The following is a 12,903-nucleotide window of genomic DNA, read 5'->3' as shown; positions in this document are numbered from 1 at the left end:
CATGCCGGGTGCCCTTCGGTTTGGCAAAGCTTGGTCTCCGCCTGACTGCTCTCGACGGCTTACAGGGAATGTTTCACGTTTGCATGGGACATTGAACTAAAAAAGCCATCTTGAAGATCATCCCGTGCGGTTCGAAGCCCTACCCTTCTTTAGAGCTGAGCCACTCTAGTTTCTGAGCTACAGGTCCGCGAAGATGTGCAGACTATTTCGGGGTAACTATTTTAAGGTCACCCTGGCATCCATGATGCTATACTAACGTGATGCAAATCTTGCCATCGCATTAGCCAACAGGTCATCAAGGCCAATACAAATAAAATTGTGGAGTCGCTGATGTCTGTCGTTCATGAGCACGACTTCCAGATATAACGGCCGTCAGTTGGCTCTCAGTCGATGCTGTGGACGGTGCGACGACGTTGTCAAACAATGACGTCTTGAGGGGCATGTCTACTAAACGGAAAAATTGTGTCCTCTGGAATAGTCTTTTCCACTTGGAAGTATACCGATGGTCATAAGTGTGCCTATTTCATCATATTTAATGTTTACTTTTATATCCCCAAACATGGACCCATAGCTTCAAGGGGCCAAGAGACGGGGCGCTGAACCACTGACAGAAAAAGGAGGGGCTTCCTCGGTTACACCTGGCCGTGTGGGAGCTGTCGTCCGCCCCGCATAGCACCGGGGTAGCCCTGGGGTGCCATCTCGCTCTAGATGACCGGGCTGTCCCTCAGCTGGGCTCCGCGGTCGATGGGGAGTCGCAGTGCCCCATGCTTCATACAAATCACCAGTTAACGACTCACCAGTCACCCCGGTCGGCGACACCCGAGAAAGCCAAGAGCCCAGACAGTGACCACGAAACCGCTGGACGAACCCCAACCCCAAAACAAAAAAGAGTCACGGGGTATGCCCGCCCCGCTCGACCCCAGATGCCAGTCAGGAGAAACCGTTTTTACACCGACAGCGGAGAAGAGCCCAGAGTTTTCGATGTCGTATCAACATGCCCGGGACAGTAACGGAGCTAATATACACCGGATGCGGTCTATGAATCCAAAGCATAAAGAGGATTCCGCAGCCAAACACGGGAACGCCACCAGCGCCATCCACATCTTTAAGAAGCTCCGGCATTGGCTTGGAGATTAGTGCCAGCAGCTAACCATGGTGGGCTGGTGCAGAACAATGCTGCTGCTTAAGAATGGCGTCGAATGATCACCCCATTAATGGCAACAACCACCCTTCGGGGAATGCCCCGCAGCTCGATGTCTAGCAAGCACGCACGTAATGCTTTCCACAAAAGCGAGCAAGTTGTTCTATGCGCCCCAGCCTGCGTGCAAGCATCTAACCTCGCCCGCCGGCGCTGGGTATGCTTCTGTGCTCTGCAGCGACGGCACTCGAGAGACCAGCAGCAGGTCGGTTCGGTCCGGTGTCCCGGTGTCCCGCGACGGAACACCGGGACAGTGGGCAGCTGACGGCAGCAGCCGTAGGTAGCACATGCGGCAGAAAAATATGGGGCAAAACGGAATCAGGTTTGCCTCGTTTGTGTCGACTCTGCGCTTGGGAAAGTGAAAAGGCAGCCGCACAATTTCGAAAGCCGCGCATTTAAGGGAACGTTTCACATTTGCAGGCGGACTGGAACTGAAATTACCATCCTGATGATTACTCGATGCAGTTCACGGCTCTGCTCATCTTTAAAAATAAAACCCCCTTATTTCTGAGCTACACGTCCACGACAGTATGCAGACTAGATCATGCAGACCACTTCACGGTTACAAGGTTATCTACGACTAAGATCGTTGGGACGTTCATATCTGGCGTTCGTGAGCACGATTTCCAGATCGAGCGGCCGTCAGTTGCCGCTCAACCAACAATGTGGGCTTCTAAAAGGACTCGTTTGGTCGTTTGGATTAGAGCCCTTTCGACCAAAAATGGTCATTTCAGGGCTATGGCATGAAAGAAAATGGCTAATGGTGGGGCAGACGTGCATGCACCTGGGTGGGGGCAGCCGCCGAGCTTTAACCCGCGCGGACGCGCTGGGCGACCGGTCTAGATCCCCTTCCCACGGGGCTTTCGGCTCTCTCAGAGTTGACGCGTGCATCCTGAGCCGGTCAAGCGGGATGTCGCGACGATGCAGCATGAAGCGAGAAAGGGACGAGAGGAACGATTGTTTAAATAAGATTACGGTTTGTGCTCTACAGCACAATACATGAAACAAGCTCAACACCTTCATATCTTTAATATCTATCTCTTCGTATCTTTAATGCTTTAAATGTGAAGCATTCCCTTTAAGAATAGAGCCGTAAGCGAGTACGTCAACAAACGTAAACACCTAAAAATGACTGACAAACATGAGCACAAAACATGACCAAAATACGAGCGCATCACTGCATATGGTCTAGCAACACCTCTAGCACCGCCCGGCCACCTATCAGGAGATAGAAGTGCTTGAAGTGAGTGCTAGGGTGGGAATTTTGCCAGGCGAGCTTGGCAGCACCTTATCGTCACAAATATTTCATGACGCATTCAGGCAAGGGCGCATTGGGGGCATATTTACTAAATGGAGCAATTTTGTGGTCTAGAGCAGTCTTTTCCACTTGAAGTATACCGATCGTTACAAGCGAGCTTTTTCCAACATATCTGATAATTGCTTCAATATCTTTAAACGTGGAACATTCCCTTTCGGGGTTAGAATCGTGTATCCATCGCCTGGCTAGTGACGAGGCTAAGGTTCGCTGCCCACCATGTGGTAACCGTTACGCTCGCACCCGGCCCCACGGACACCGGTCAGAGCCGCTGTGAGCTGGATGCAATACATCATGACCGCGACCCGCCAGCTGCTGTGACACCCAGCGCGATGAGGTGTCACCACCATCACACAGCTGGCCATTTACGCTCCGTCTCGGCGCCATACGAGCACGCGGGAGTCTCGCGGCCCCTCCTGACCCACCAGTGGGCGCCAATGGCCCGTCTGCATGGCATTCGGCAGGGCGCGGCCGGAGCGGCGCGGACTGACAGCGCCGGGCGGCGGCACTCAATGGCTCGCGAGCCGCCGTGACAGGGGCCGCCGCCGACACGGCCGCCTAATGGCGCCGTATCGGGCGCGCCGCCGCCGCGCTGGCCGCGCCGCTTTCAGACGTCCGCCGCAGCGCTGACCGATGCCGGCCGCGCTGGCGCCGCCGCCGGCATCGGCCGACGCTCCGGAGCACCGCGGCCCGCCGCCGAGGGCAGGCGGGTCAGGTCAGCGCCGCCGCCCGGCCGCGCGCCGACACACGCCAGTGCTCCGAACGCCGCACACACCGGTGACCCGGCCTGCCGGAGCTCCTGGCGGACGCATGCACACTGGGCGGGACAGCAGGGCACGCGGCGCCGATGGCGGGCGGCGCACGCCTCGGCGCGGCGCGGCGCGGCGCGGCGCGGCGCGGCGCTCACCTCGACCAGGAACGTCATCACCGGGATACTGAGGTGGGTGTACGTGTCCATCAGGTACTTGACAACACACTTGGTCCACTGGAAGCTCTCCTTGCTGAACGTGCGCCGCGAGTACAGCGTCATCACGGTGGCCAGGTTGTCCAGCTTCTTACTCTTCTCCATGCACACCTGCCGACCAATAACGAGGAGAATGAGAAACAGCGGAAGGTGACGCACCAGCCACAGAAAACAAGTGCGCAGCGAACTCCGATGTCTGATCACGTACTTTTACGTATTTTCATTCTTTAAAACAGGTGCTTCACAGAAAAACCGCACGTAAGCTTGCCGACCAGGCCATCATTCATCTCAAGTAAATCCGCCAGCATCCCACAGATACCACAATTACAGAGCATTTGATTGATAGGATCATGCACGAACTATAAATGTCGAGGCGGTCTCCGTGGCGTCTGCGGTAAAAAAGCAGTCCTTGCCTTGCAGTAGCTTACCACGCCCTTGCCTCAGCGTGTGGTGGAATGAGACGTGTCGCGTCGTGGTATGATTACTTATTTCGCAATGAACATAAAGTGACGAAAGCAAATAACTGGGTGCAGCTCCCTCTACATGGCCAGATCCCCAGCTAGTCAGCCAGGATAGGACAGACAGTTAGAGAGGCACCTGATCGAACAACACCGGACATAAAGATATGTAGGACACAAGCGGCCCGTATTTCACGGACCACGACATGACCGGATAGGGCTAGAACAACCGAGCCAGACCGCATATACCCAGGACAATGCTGGGCCTTCCCGGAATAGACATGACTGGGTGGGGCCGCATCGGGCCAGATGGGAGCAACCAGAGCGGGACCAAACACACCGCGGACCGCAGTCGACGACATGAAATGTCAAACGCTTACATTCCATGGCATAGCCAACGCACATGCACGAGCCCGATGTCGACAAGACTTAATACACTTCTGCTTTCAGCATCAGGGCAGCAGTGGTACTGATCGACCAGTCTCTGCCACACGGCGGGGCTTTACCTTCACGTGTGCAACCAGTCTTCGACCACTTCCACGGACACGTCTCTCAGGTTTCCTGCAATTCTGGTTCAGAGCTTTGACCCGCTTCCTGACTCAGCACAGCCGACCTTATACCGGGAAAACTTCAATATTAGCGCATACTAACTGGTCGGGTCGTAGAACTGACGTCAGTTGCCTGCACGTGCTATCGCCACATTTGGCCCTTTAGATCGCTCCACGGCACGTGTGACCATCCGCTGCTGCGGCCCGTGTCCGGCAACACGTGCTATTTTCACCGCAGCGCTCTTCAATGGAGCTTTTCAGACGGCACAGGTGCCGCCTCCTGCATGTGTCCCCATTCATGGCGCCCCTGTACGCTATGTGCCTCAGGCTGAGCCCAGCGTCGGGCAGAGCTACTAAATCCTCCCCCCCCCCCCCTCAGAGACCTCATGCTGATCGCCGCCCTCGTTCCCCGTTCTTTCTGTGTGACGTCCTTGTTCACAATGACTCCTGAACCGAACACATCTGGCACGGTTCTTCAGTTACATTACCTTCCGTGAGCTTTACAGCGTAGCTCTGTAGTTCCACAGATCTCTCTTACATTCGTATATCTAGTGATCGGTCATTTTCAGTGTGAGTCGGCCAGTTCATTCCGCCTCATGCGGCACACGTGGGTTCAAGTCGGCTCCACAAAAACTGACTGGCTGCAAAAGCGGTTACAGAAGCCCAGAACTAGCGATTCCGTAACAGAACTGAAAGCAACGCAGCGCTGTGAGCAGGGGCACGCTCTCTGCCTGCCCTGGATCCGCAACATGCAGATGGAGGTAACGGGATGTCGGGGATCGTGAGCCGGTGTCCCAGCCAAACCAAAGCTTTCACCACAGCACAGAACCACATAACTAAAGGTCGGCAGTCGGGGATCATAGGGGATTACCAGCACGTGCAGGGGATTGCCTGCACGTGTCATCACTACATTAAGCCTTGTCTTTTGCTCTCCGGGCGACTGATCGGTCAGCCTGTGGTCAACAAGTACCGGTCACAAAGTCAGGTCATGGCGCCCCACCTTCGACGGACGGACATCATAGCGTCCCAGTTTCAACGGATGGAGGTCAAAGCGTCCCAGCTTCGGTAGACGAAGGTCATAACGTCTCATTCAGTAGATAGAGGTTGTTACGTCCCAGCTTCAGCAGGCGGAGGTCATAGCGTCCCAGCTTTGGTAGCCGGAGGTCATAACGTCCCAGCTTCAGCGGGCGGAGGTCCTGGCGTCCCAGCTTCAGCTGGCGGAGGTCATGGCGTCACAGCTTCAGCTGGCGGAGGTCATAGCGTCCCAGCTTCAGCTGGCGGAGGTCATGGCGTCCCAGCTTCAGCGGGCGGAGGTCATAGCGTCCCAGCTTCAGCGGACGGAGGTCATAGCGTCCCAGCTTCAGCGGACGGAGGTCATAGCGTCCCAGCTTCAGCGGACGGAGGTCATAGCGTCCCAGCTTCAGCGGGCGGAGGTCATAGCGTCCCAGCTTCAGCGGGCGGAGGTCCTAACGTCCCAGCTTCAGCGGACGGAGGTCATAGCGTCCCAGCTTCAGCTGGCGGAGGTCATAGCGTCCCAGCTTCAGCGGGCGGAGGTCCTAACGTCCCAGCTTCAGCGGGCGGAGGTCATAGCGTCCCAGCTTCAGCTGGCGGACGTCATGGCGTCCCAGCTTCAGCGGACGGAGGTCATAGCGTCCCAACTTCAGCGGACGGAGGTCATAGCGTCCCAGCTTCAGCGGGCGGAGGTCCTAACGTCCCAGCTTCAGCGGGCGGAGGTCATAGCGTCCCAGCTTCAGCTGGCGGAGGTCATGGCGTCCCAGCTTCAGCGGGCGGAGGTCATGGCGTCCCAGCTTCAGCGGGCGGAGGTCATAGTGTCCCAGCTTCAGCGGGCGGAGGTCATAGCGTCCCAGCTTCAGCGGACGGAGGTCATAGCGTCCCAGCTTCAGCGGGCGGAGGTCATAGCGTCCCAGCTTCAGCGGACGGAGGTCGTGGCGTCCCAGCTTCAGCGGACGGAGGTCATAGCGCCCCAGCTTCCGCGGACGGAGGTCATAGCGTCCCAGCTTCAGCGGACGGAGGCCATAGCGTCCCAGCTTCAGCGGACAGAGGTCATAGCGTCCCAGTTTCAGCGGACGGAGGTCATACCGTCCCAGTTTCAGCGGACGGAGGTCACAGCGTCCCAGCTTCAGCGGACGGAGGTCATAGCGTCCCAGTTTCAGCGGACGGAGGTCAGAGCGTCCCAGCTTCAGCGGACGGAGGCCGTAGCGTGCTGACGGAGGTCAGTCAGCTGGCCTCGTCTGGTGGACGGGAGTCGGACTCACAGAGCCGGTAGACGTCAGTCACGCAGCGCCACCTGGACAGGAATTACAGTCCAAATTAGCTGGATGTGAGCTGTTCGACAGAAATCCATTTCAGGACCGGGTTATTTCTTTTGTTGGGGCCTAGTGAGGCCAATAAGCGGCAATTACGGTAACTTCATGTCGACTCCGTTATGGTTTCCAGACGCAAGGAGCGTATCGACCCAGAGGCACCTCGCGACCCGCCTCCATACCTCCTCCCCGCTCCCCGCCCTTCCGAGCGCAGGCCGACAACAGCGGACGTTGGCGCTTGCTACGCTCGGCAAGAGGACAGCCGCGCAGGCACGTATTGTGCTATCTAAGGAGCCTTTAGAGCAGGGCAATAGAAAGCGGGGAAATCGACGCCCAATGCTCGTGGGAAAGCGGAGGTGCATGCCGTGTAACCGCAGCAGCCTTCGTGTATAAAATCAACAATATGCTAGAATTGCAACTTATTGAAACTTTTGGCTGCCAAGTCCGTAACCAGCGGCAGGTGCTGCAAGTTGTTAAAAATATTTAGTGTAACTAATGGACGACCCCTACGAAATCAGCATTCTGCATGCATATGTGGCATGCGCTCGAGTTGGGGTCACTTTAACCCGCCGAAGGTTCGCAGGATGATTTGTGAACGGCGCGACGTGGCCGCCCCAAACTTTGAATAGCTGTAGGCAATGAAACTATGGATCTTTTGGTGCACAAAATCGGATGTACCTTGTAAGTCCGCTGACCTATGGCAGGTCACAGTCAGGTCGTGGCCGTTAGCAAAGGCCATTTCCAGGTAATCGTTCAATCTGATGTGACAACGGAGTATTAGACGAAGCCACAAACCTGTAATAAAGTTTCTTTGGCAGAAGAACAATTTAATTTAGCATTGCAACAAATTCTAATGATCTACGGCCAGGTATGGAGGTCACACAGAGATTAAAACTAACTTGGCTTTTTATTCGAGAGCTTGTTTTAAGTAGCAGCTTCTGGTGCTAAATTTCAATTTATCAATAGCACGGACCACGAGACATGTTCCATGTACTTCTTAAAGGTCAGAGCAGTCACTGATCTAATATCACCCGGGCAGCATTTGGTTTTAGAAACATACCGTCTAGTGTAGTCCCTGATACTCTTTCAAATGGTAAAATAGAAGCATCCAGTAGGTTTTGGCCTCCTTGACCTTCGAAAGGTAAAAAAGTTTACCGAACTTAAATGAAACCAACGAAATTTTGCTTACAACATCTATCCAGGTCCAAGGCGGTCGCAAAGGAAAGTCTGGGGCACTTAGGACACCAATCCGGAATTCGACTTTTGAATTGTTTGGCCTTATTTGACACTAAAGTCATGACCTAGAAACTTCAAATTTTGGCACAAATGATTTCACAAGTAGGCCAATGCACCCAGTGAAATTGGCGTGTCTAGCTTTCTTAGTTTTGGAAATCTCGGGGGGAGGGGGTGGAATTAGATCCCCATCCGAGCGAAAGGTATTAAAGCGGTCAGCCGGTCGCGTGTTATTGATTGCGTTACAAAGTTATTATAACCCACCATTAAACCTGAAATCAAGACCGTAATGCACTGATACAACCCTTTATCATGTTAATTCCCACTGGAGCAGCGGAAGCTCGCAACAATTACTTGCCTGCCATCCTACATACCGATCGTGGCACCACCCCTGCGCGCCATACAAAACAGACACGACGGGCGTCGAAGAAGCGTAGCTGTCATGGGTGGACGCTCAATGAGCTTGACTTTTTAAGGAGATCTCATTCCGCCTGCGGAAACCTCTAATCCGACGAAGAACCCATAAAAGCGCCTACCCACACACCGATAAATCCATGGCGCCACCTCCGTTCAGAGCTCCACTCCAGCGTCGCAAAGAACGACACCACCGTTATTCAACGCAGCAACGAAACCCCCCAACCCCACTAACTGTAGAACTGAGAGCAAAACAACGTGACGTGGTGGGGCAAGGTGCGTTAATCAAAACACAAGTTCACCGCGTGCTAATGGAGCAGCACACCAAAGAAACACTCGTGAGGGGGGGGGGGGGGATAAGTTTACCAAAGTCCTATCTCTAACTTTCTCTCTACTCCCATGACCTTGACAACACAAGGGACATCGATAGGGAAAACATGAAGGGTGGGCAGAAAGGGGACTTCTGCATCAGCTGAGGAAGAGTTCCAGGCCTCTGTCTTCACTTCAGACGAGGGACATCATGCCTGCAACTGCCACTGTCTCAGGCCCGGACAGATTCCCTTGCTGTGGACGTCAGCGGTCGGAGATTCCCCGCTGAGGAATCGGAGGCGGGGCTGAAGATTCTACAGGGAGATGGAGACCTACAAGGCTAAGGTAAGCTGGTACTCTTTAAAGCAATCCACACAAAAATACGTTATTCGGTTAGCAATATCCAGTCGATTGCCATTATGTTTACATGACTCATACTTCATGTGTTGAAGCCGTAAAAGGCTTGAGACCGCTCGCGCTGCTGTTAACTGCGTCCCGTCCAAACTGAGAGGAGCCCGAGAGCAGTGACGACGGAGAGGGAGCTACGCAGCAAGGAGGCACTAGAGCGGCGGAGGCAGAGCTCACAAACAAAATGGCCTGTTTTCATAACAAATACTGCAGTCCACCAATGCGCTTCTGTGATTAAAGTTTGGTTACTGTTTACGCGGGCCTGGCTCCCCCCCCCCCCCCCCTCTGAAAAACGATGCCTAGTTGCGCAGCGATACCGACCAGGAGACAGACAGCCATAGGTCACCATTGACCCTGTAGGTCGTGGGCGGTCTGCCCGGTGAGTGAGGAAGTTCAAACACACCGTTGGACTACCGGCGAGCTTCAGCCTCGCTTTCACGCCGCTCGCTGGGCATGCTTGAGAGCTGTGTTTGTGACGCGGTGAAGGGCACGGTGGTAAGCTGACTCTCGAGAACGGTGCCTCGGGCGCACACTTTCCCGGGTCTCTCAGAATTACAGCGGATCACAGCAGCCAACGAAAGCACTGCGGGCGCAGACTTCCCCGGGCCTCTGATCATTACAACGGATCACAGCAGCCAACGAGAGCACTCCGGGCGCAGACTTCCCCGGGCCTCTGATCATTACAACGGATCACAGCAGCCAACGAGAGCACTGCGGGCGCACGCTTCCCCGGGCCTCTCAACATTACAGCGGATCACAGCAGCTAACGAGAGCACTGCGGGCGCATACTTCCCCGGACCTCTCAGTATTACAGCGGATCACAGCAGCCAACGACAAGGCCAGAAAAGCGCGGCAAACATTAGCATACGTACAACAGCGCGGCGCGGAACTTAATCTGAACAAAAGTCTGTGGCACGTATTATGTACTGACCTGATGTGTTCATTGGGGAACTGAAAAATTCACAATTGCCGCAACCGAGCAACATTTTACTTCAGACAAGAATGCTACACGTTCCATACTGCTATAAGAAAGACCGAACCTCAAAATACCTTACAATTAGAGGATAAGAGGAGACATTATTTCAGTCAAGGTTACCCATACAACAAGCTAAATCGAGTGACAGTATACAAACCACAATAATTCAAGTCGACGGTCAATTTGGTAAAGAAGGCGGGGGGGGGGGGGGGCAGCTTAAACCTTCGCAGACCCCGAACCGAAGACTAGCAGGTTTGTTCATGACTCCTCCGTTGGTCCACTCTTGTTTCCGATGTGTGCACTGACCAACATCTCAACGCTCCTGTGACAAACGCAGTAGATCCGACAACGCACGCGAAGCTAAAAGTTATTCTTGTGACATGAATGCCCCTTCCACAACTCATAGCTACCGGAGCGTAGCCCATAGTCTCTCAACACGCCTGGTTCCATTTCTGCAGCCTTTCAAGTCAACGTCAGTGAGGCTGCGCAGGTTGTTTGTGGCTTCCGTCTAAATTGCCAAGGCACGCCCCGCCCTCGGCTCGGTTTCGCGAGGAGATCGTGCGCCAGGGCTCCCGTGGTGAAATACACCAGCGCACGTGGCGAGAGCACCGCCTGCGACTCAACAGGCGCATCTGCCCGCATCAAAACGGCCAACGGTCTTCTTGCCAGCCCGTCCCATGATTGTTTTCCACAAAGAAACGGACTGGGGGCTCCAGCCCTCTAACATTAAGAAGAAAATGAGTCAGAAGGCGAGAAACCCGTTTTCTGTGAATTTTGGGGGCAGTTGATCCGTTGTTTTGTTTTTTTGCTGCTCGGTCCGGCACAACTATCCAATGCGGTTGACGCACCCTTAAAAGTCAACAACTTAGTTAGTCCCTTGTAGCATATTTTGAGAAACTAAACCCCTGATCTGGCCCACGTGCGTCATCAGGTATCTCTTGCGATCCTCGCCATCTGCCTCGGGCGCCTTGCCTATTCCGAACGTCCAATGCCGCTTACCGGCTTTCGGAAAAGGCTCTGAGCATTGTATGCCACGCCATGTAAACCATGACCACGTCTGCGAAACATTCCACACTTTGTCCTGTGCCTCCCCACTGACTGGCGAAAATTCGACCTCATATCGCACGTGCCATCTGAATTCGGCTGATCTCTCACCGATGGTGGTGATGATAATGATGATGATGTGGGCTTTAGGGAACGGCAACTGCCCTGGTCACACGGCGCCAGTCAGCTGCATAAACTGCACTGTCTAAACTTAGTTCACAACGTTCGCGGCGCCCGGGAACCGAAGGCTTTCGTCTCCCAACCGCATGTCACGTGAAGTTCGGTGCCGACAGACGCGCCGAGACGCTGACCAGCTTCGCAGCGCGAGATGGTCAGGCTCGGCATTCGCCGCGCTCTACACAACACACTGGCCACAGCGGAGCTCTGTCTTTACAGCTGGCGGCAAGTGACGTCAAATTCCTTCAGACGTATGGCTGGCAACGCAAGGTCGTAATACGAGGCGATGCGGAAGACCCAGTGAGAGCGTGCAGCCTTGTCTCGCTTTGAGCTGTCACGTGCCAACTTGCACGTCCCGCTGAGTGTCGTTAATGACATCCGCCCTCCGCTGGCACTTTGACGCGACCCTCAGAGCAGACAGGTCCCCGGGAGCGCCGCGGCACCCCACGGGCAGCTGGGCGCCGCCGCACGCACCTGGGCGATGTTTTCGGCGCTCTGGATGCAGAGCGGGTTGGCGTCCTCGTAGTGGTGCACCATATAGGGCAGCAGAGCTATGACGCTGAGCGGGAAGCCGGAGCTCAGCGAAGGGTCCACGACCGATACGTCCATGAGCCGGCTGAAGCGCGTCAGCAGCGTCAGCGCCGGCTCGAACGTGCTCGGGCTGGTGCAGCCCTTCAGCAGCAGCGCGTGCACGCCCGGGAAGGTGGGCCAGCGCAGCTGCAGCTGTAGCCGGTCCACGCGGTCCCGGCAGTCAGGCCGGTCCAGCGACAGCTTGCACAGCACCTGACCGGCAGCGCGAAGGGCACATCAGGTCAAAGCGCCGCGCGGGCGGCGCTGTTCGCAGGCTGCTCGGCACTCGTCTGTCGTCACCACGCACGATCAAGGCATGGGTCAACAACGGTCGTCCTGGTCAGCTGTCAGCACTGCGGCCACCGATCACCTGTCACCGGCCTCCAGGTCAAGACACACACACGCGCGCACGCACGCACGCACGCACGCACGCACGCACGCACGCACGCACGCACGCACGCACGCACGCACACACACACACACACACACACACACACACACACACACACACACACACACACACACACACACACACACACACACACACACACACACACCGACTGTCACAACCGATGCCACCGATCACAGCTCGCCGCTCTCGGGTCACCGGCCTTCATTCACGCGTCGTATGACATGTCACGGTTTAAACTGCAGCAAGCAACATACACGTTTGAAGGCACCTGGCTACAGCACGGCCTCAGCAACACTCACACTATGGACCGGCTGACGAGAAAATACCACTGGAGGCATGGTAAGGTAAAGTTGACCTGCCACTCAAGACACATATATCACGCCTGTGTGCGCTCCTTTGCCCATGTCTCTACTAGCGACTGCTTCCACAGATAAGCATTATATCTAAACACTCCGGGGGAGCAGACGTGGCGCCGGGGGACAACCCAGATGACGGGACAGCTCGGCGGCTCTGCAGCCCTCTCAGAAAACGGACGGAGTCCTCCACGGTTGTT

General features: G+C 55.4%; 1 protein-coding gene across 1 annotated transcript in view; it reads right to left on the bottom strand.

Annotated features, from left to right (window-relative positions):
- The window catches only part of LOC119107381 (protein furry), a 68,646-nt gene that overhangs the window by 19,241 nt on the left and 36,502 nt on the right, over positions 1-12,903 (bottom strand). The window contains exons 12-13 of the mRNA XM_037230814.1: positions 11,843-12,151; positions 3,421-3,588 (exon numbers count right to left, since the gene is read on the bottom strand). Of these exons, the coding sequence (XP_037086709.1) occupies positions 3,421-3,588; positions 11,843-12,151 (477 nt within the window). The remainder of the gene's footprint in view (positions 1-3,420; positions 3,589-11,842; positions 12,152-12,903) is intronic.

Source organism: Pollicipes pollicipes, unplaced genomic scaffold (genome assembly GCF_011947565.3).
Source record: "Pollicipes pollicipes isolate AB1234 unplaced genomic scaffold, Ppol_2.1 Scaffold_6686;HRSCAF=7923_pilon_pilon_pilon, whole genome shotgun sequence".
In the NCBI taxonomy this organism is placed as follows: Eukaryota; Metazoa; Arthropoda; class Thecostraca; order Pollicipedomorpha; family Pollicipedidae; genus Pollicipes; species Pollicipes pollicipes.
The sequence above is the reverse complement of the archived record's forward strand: the minus strand, read 5'-3'. Positions and strand labels throughout refer to the sequence as shown.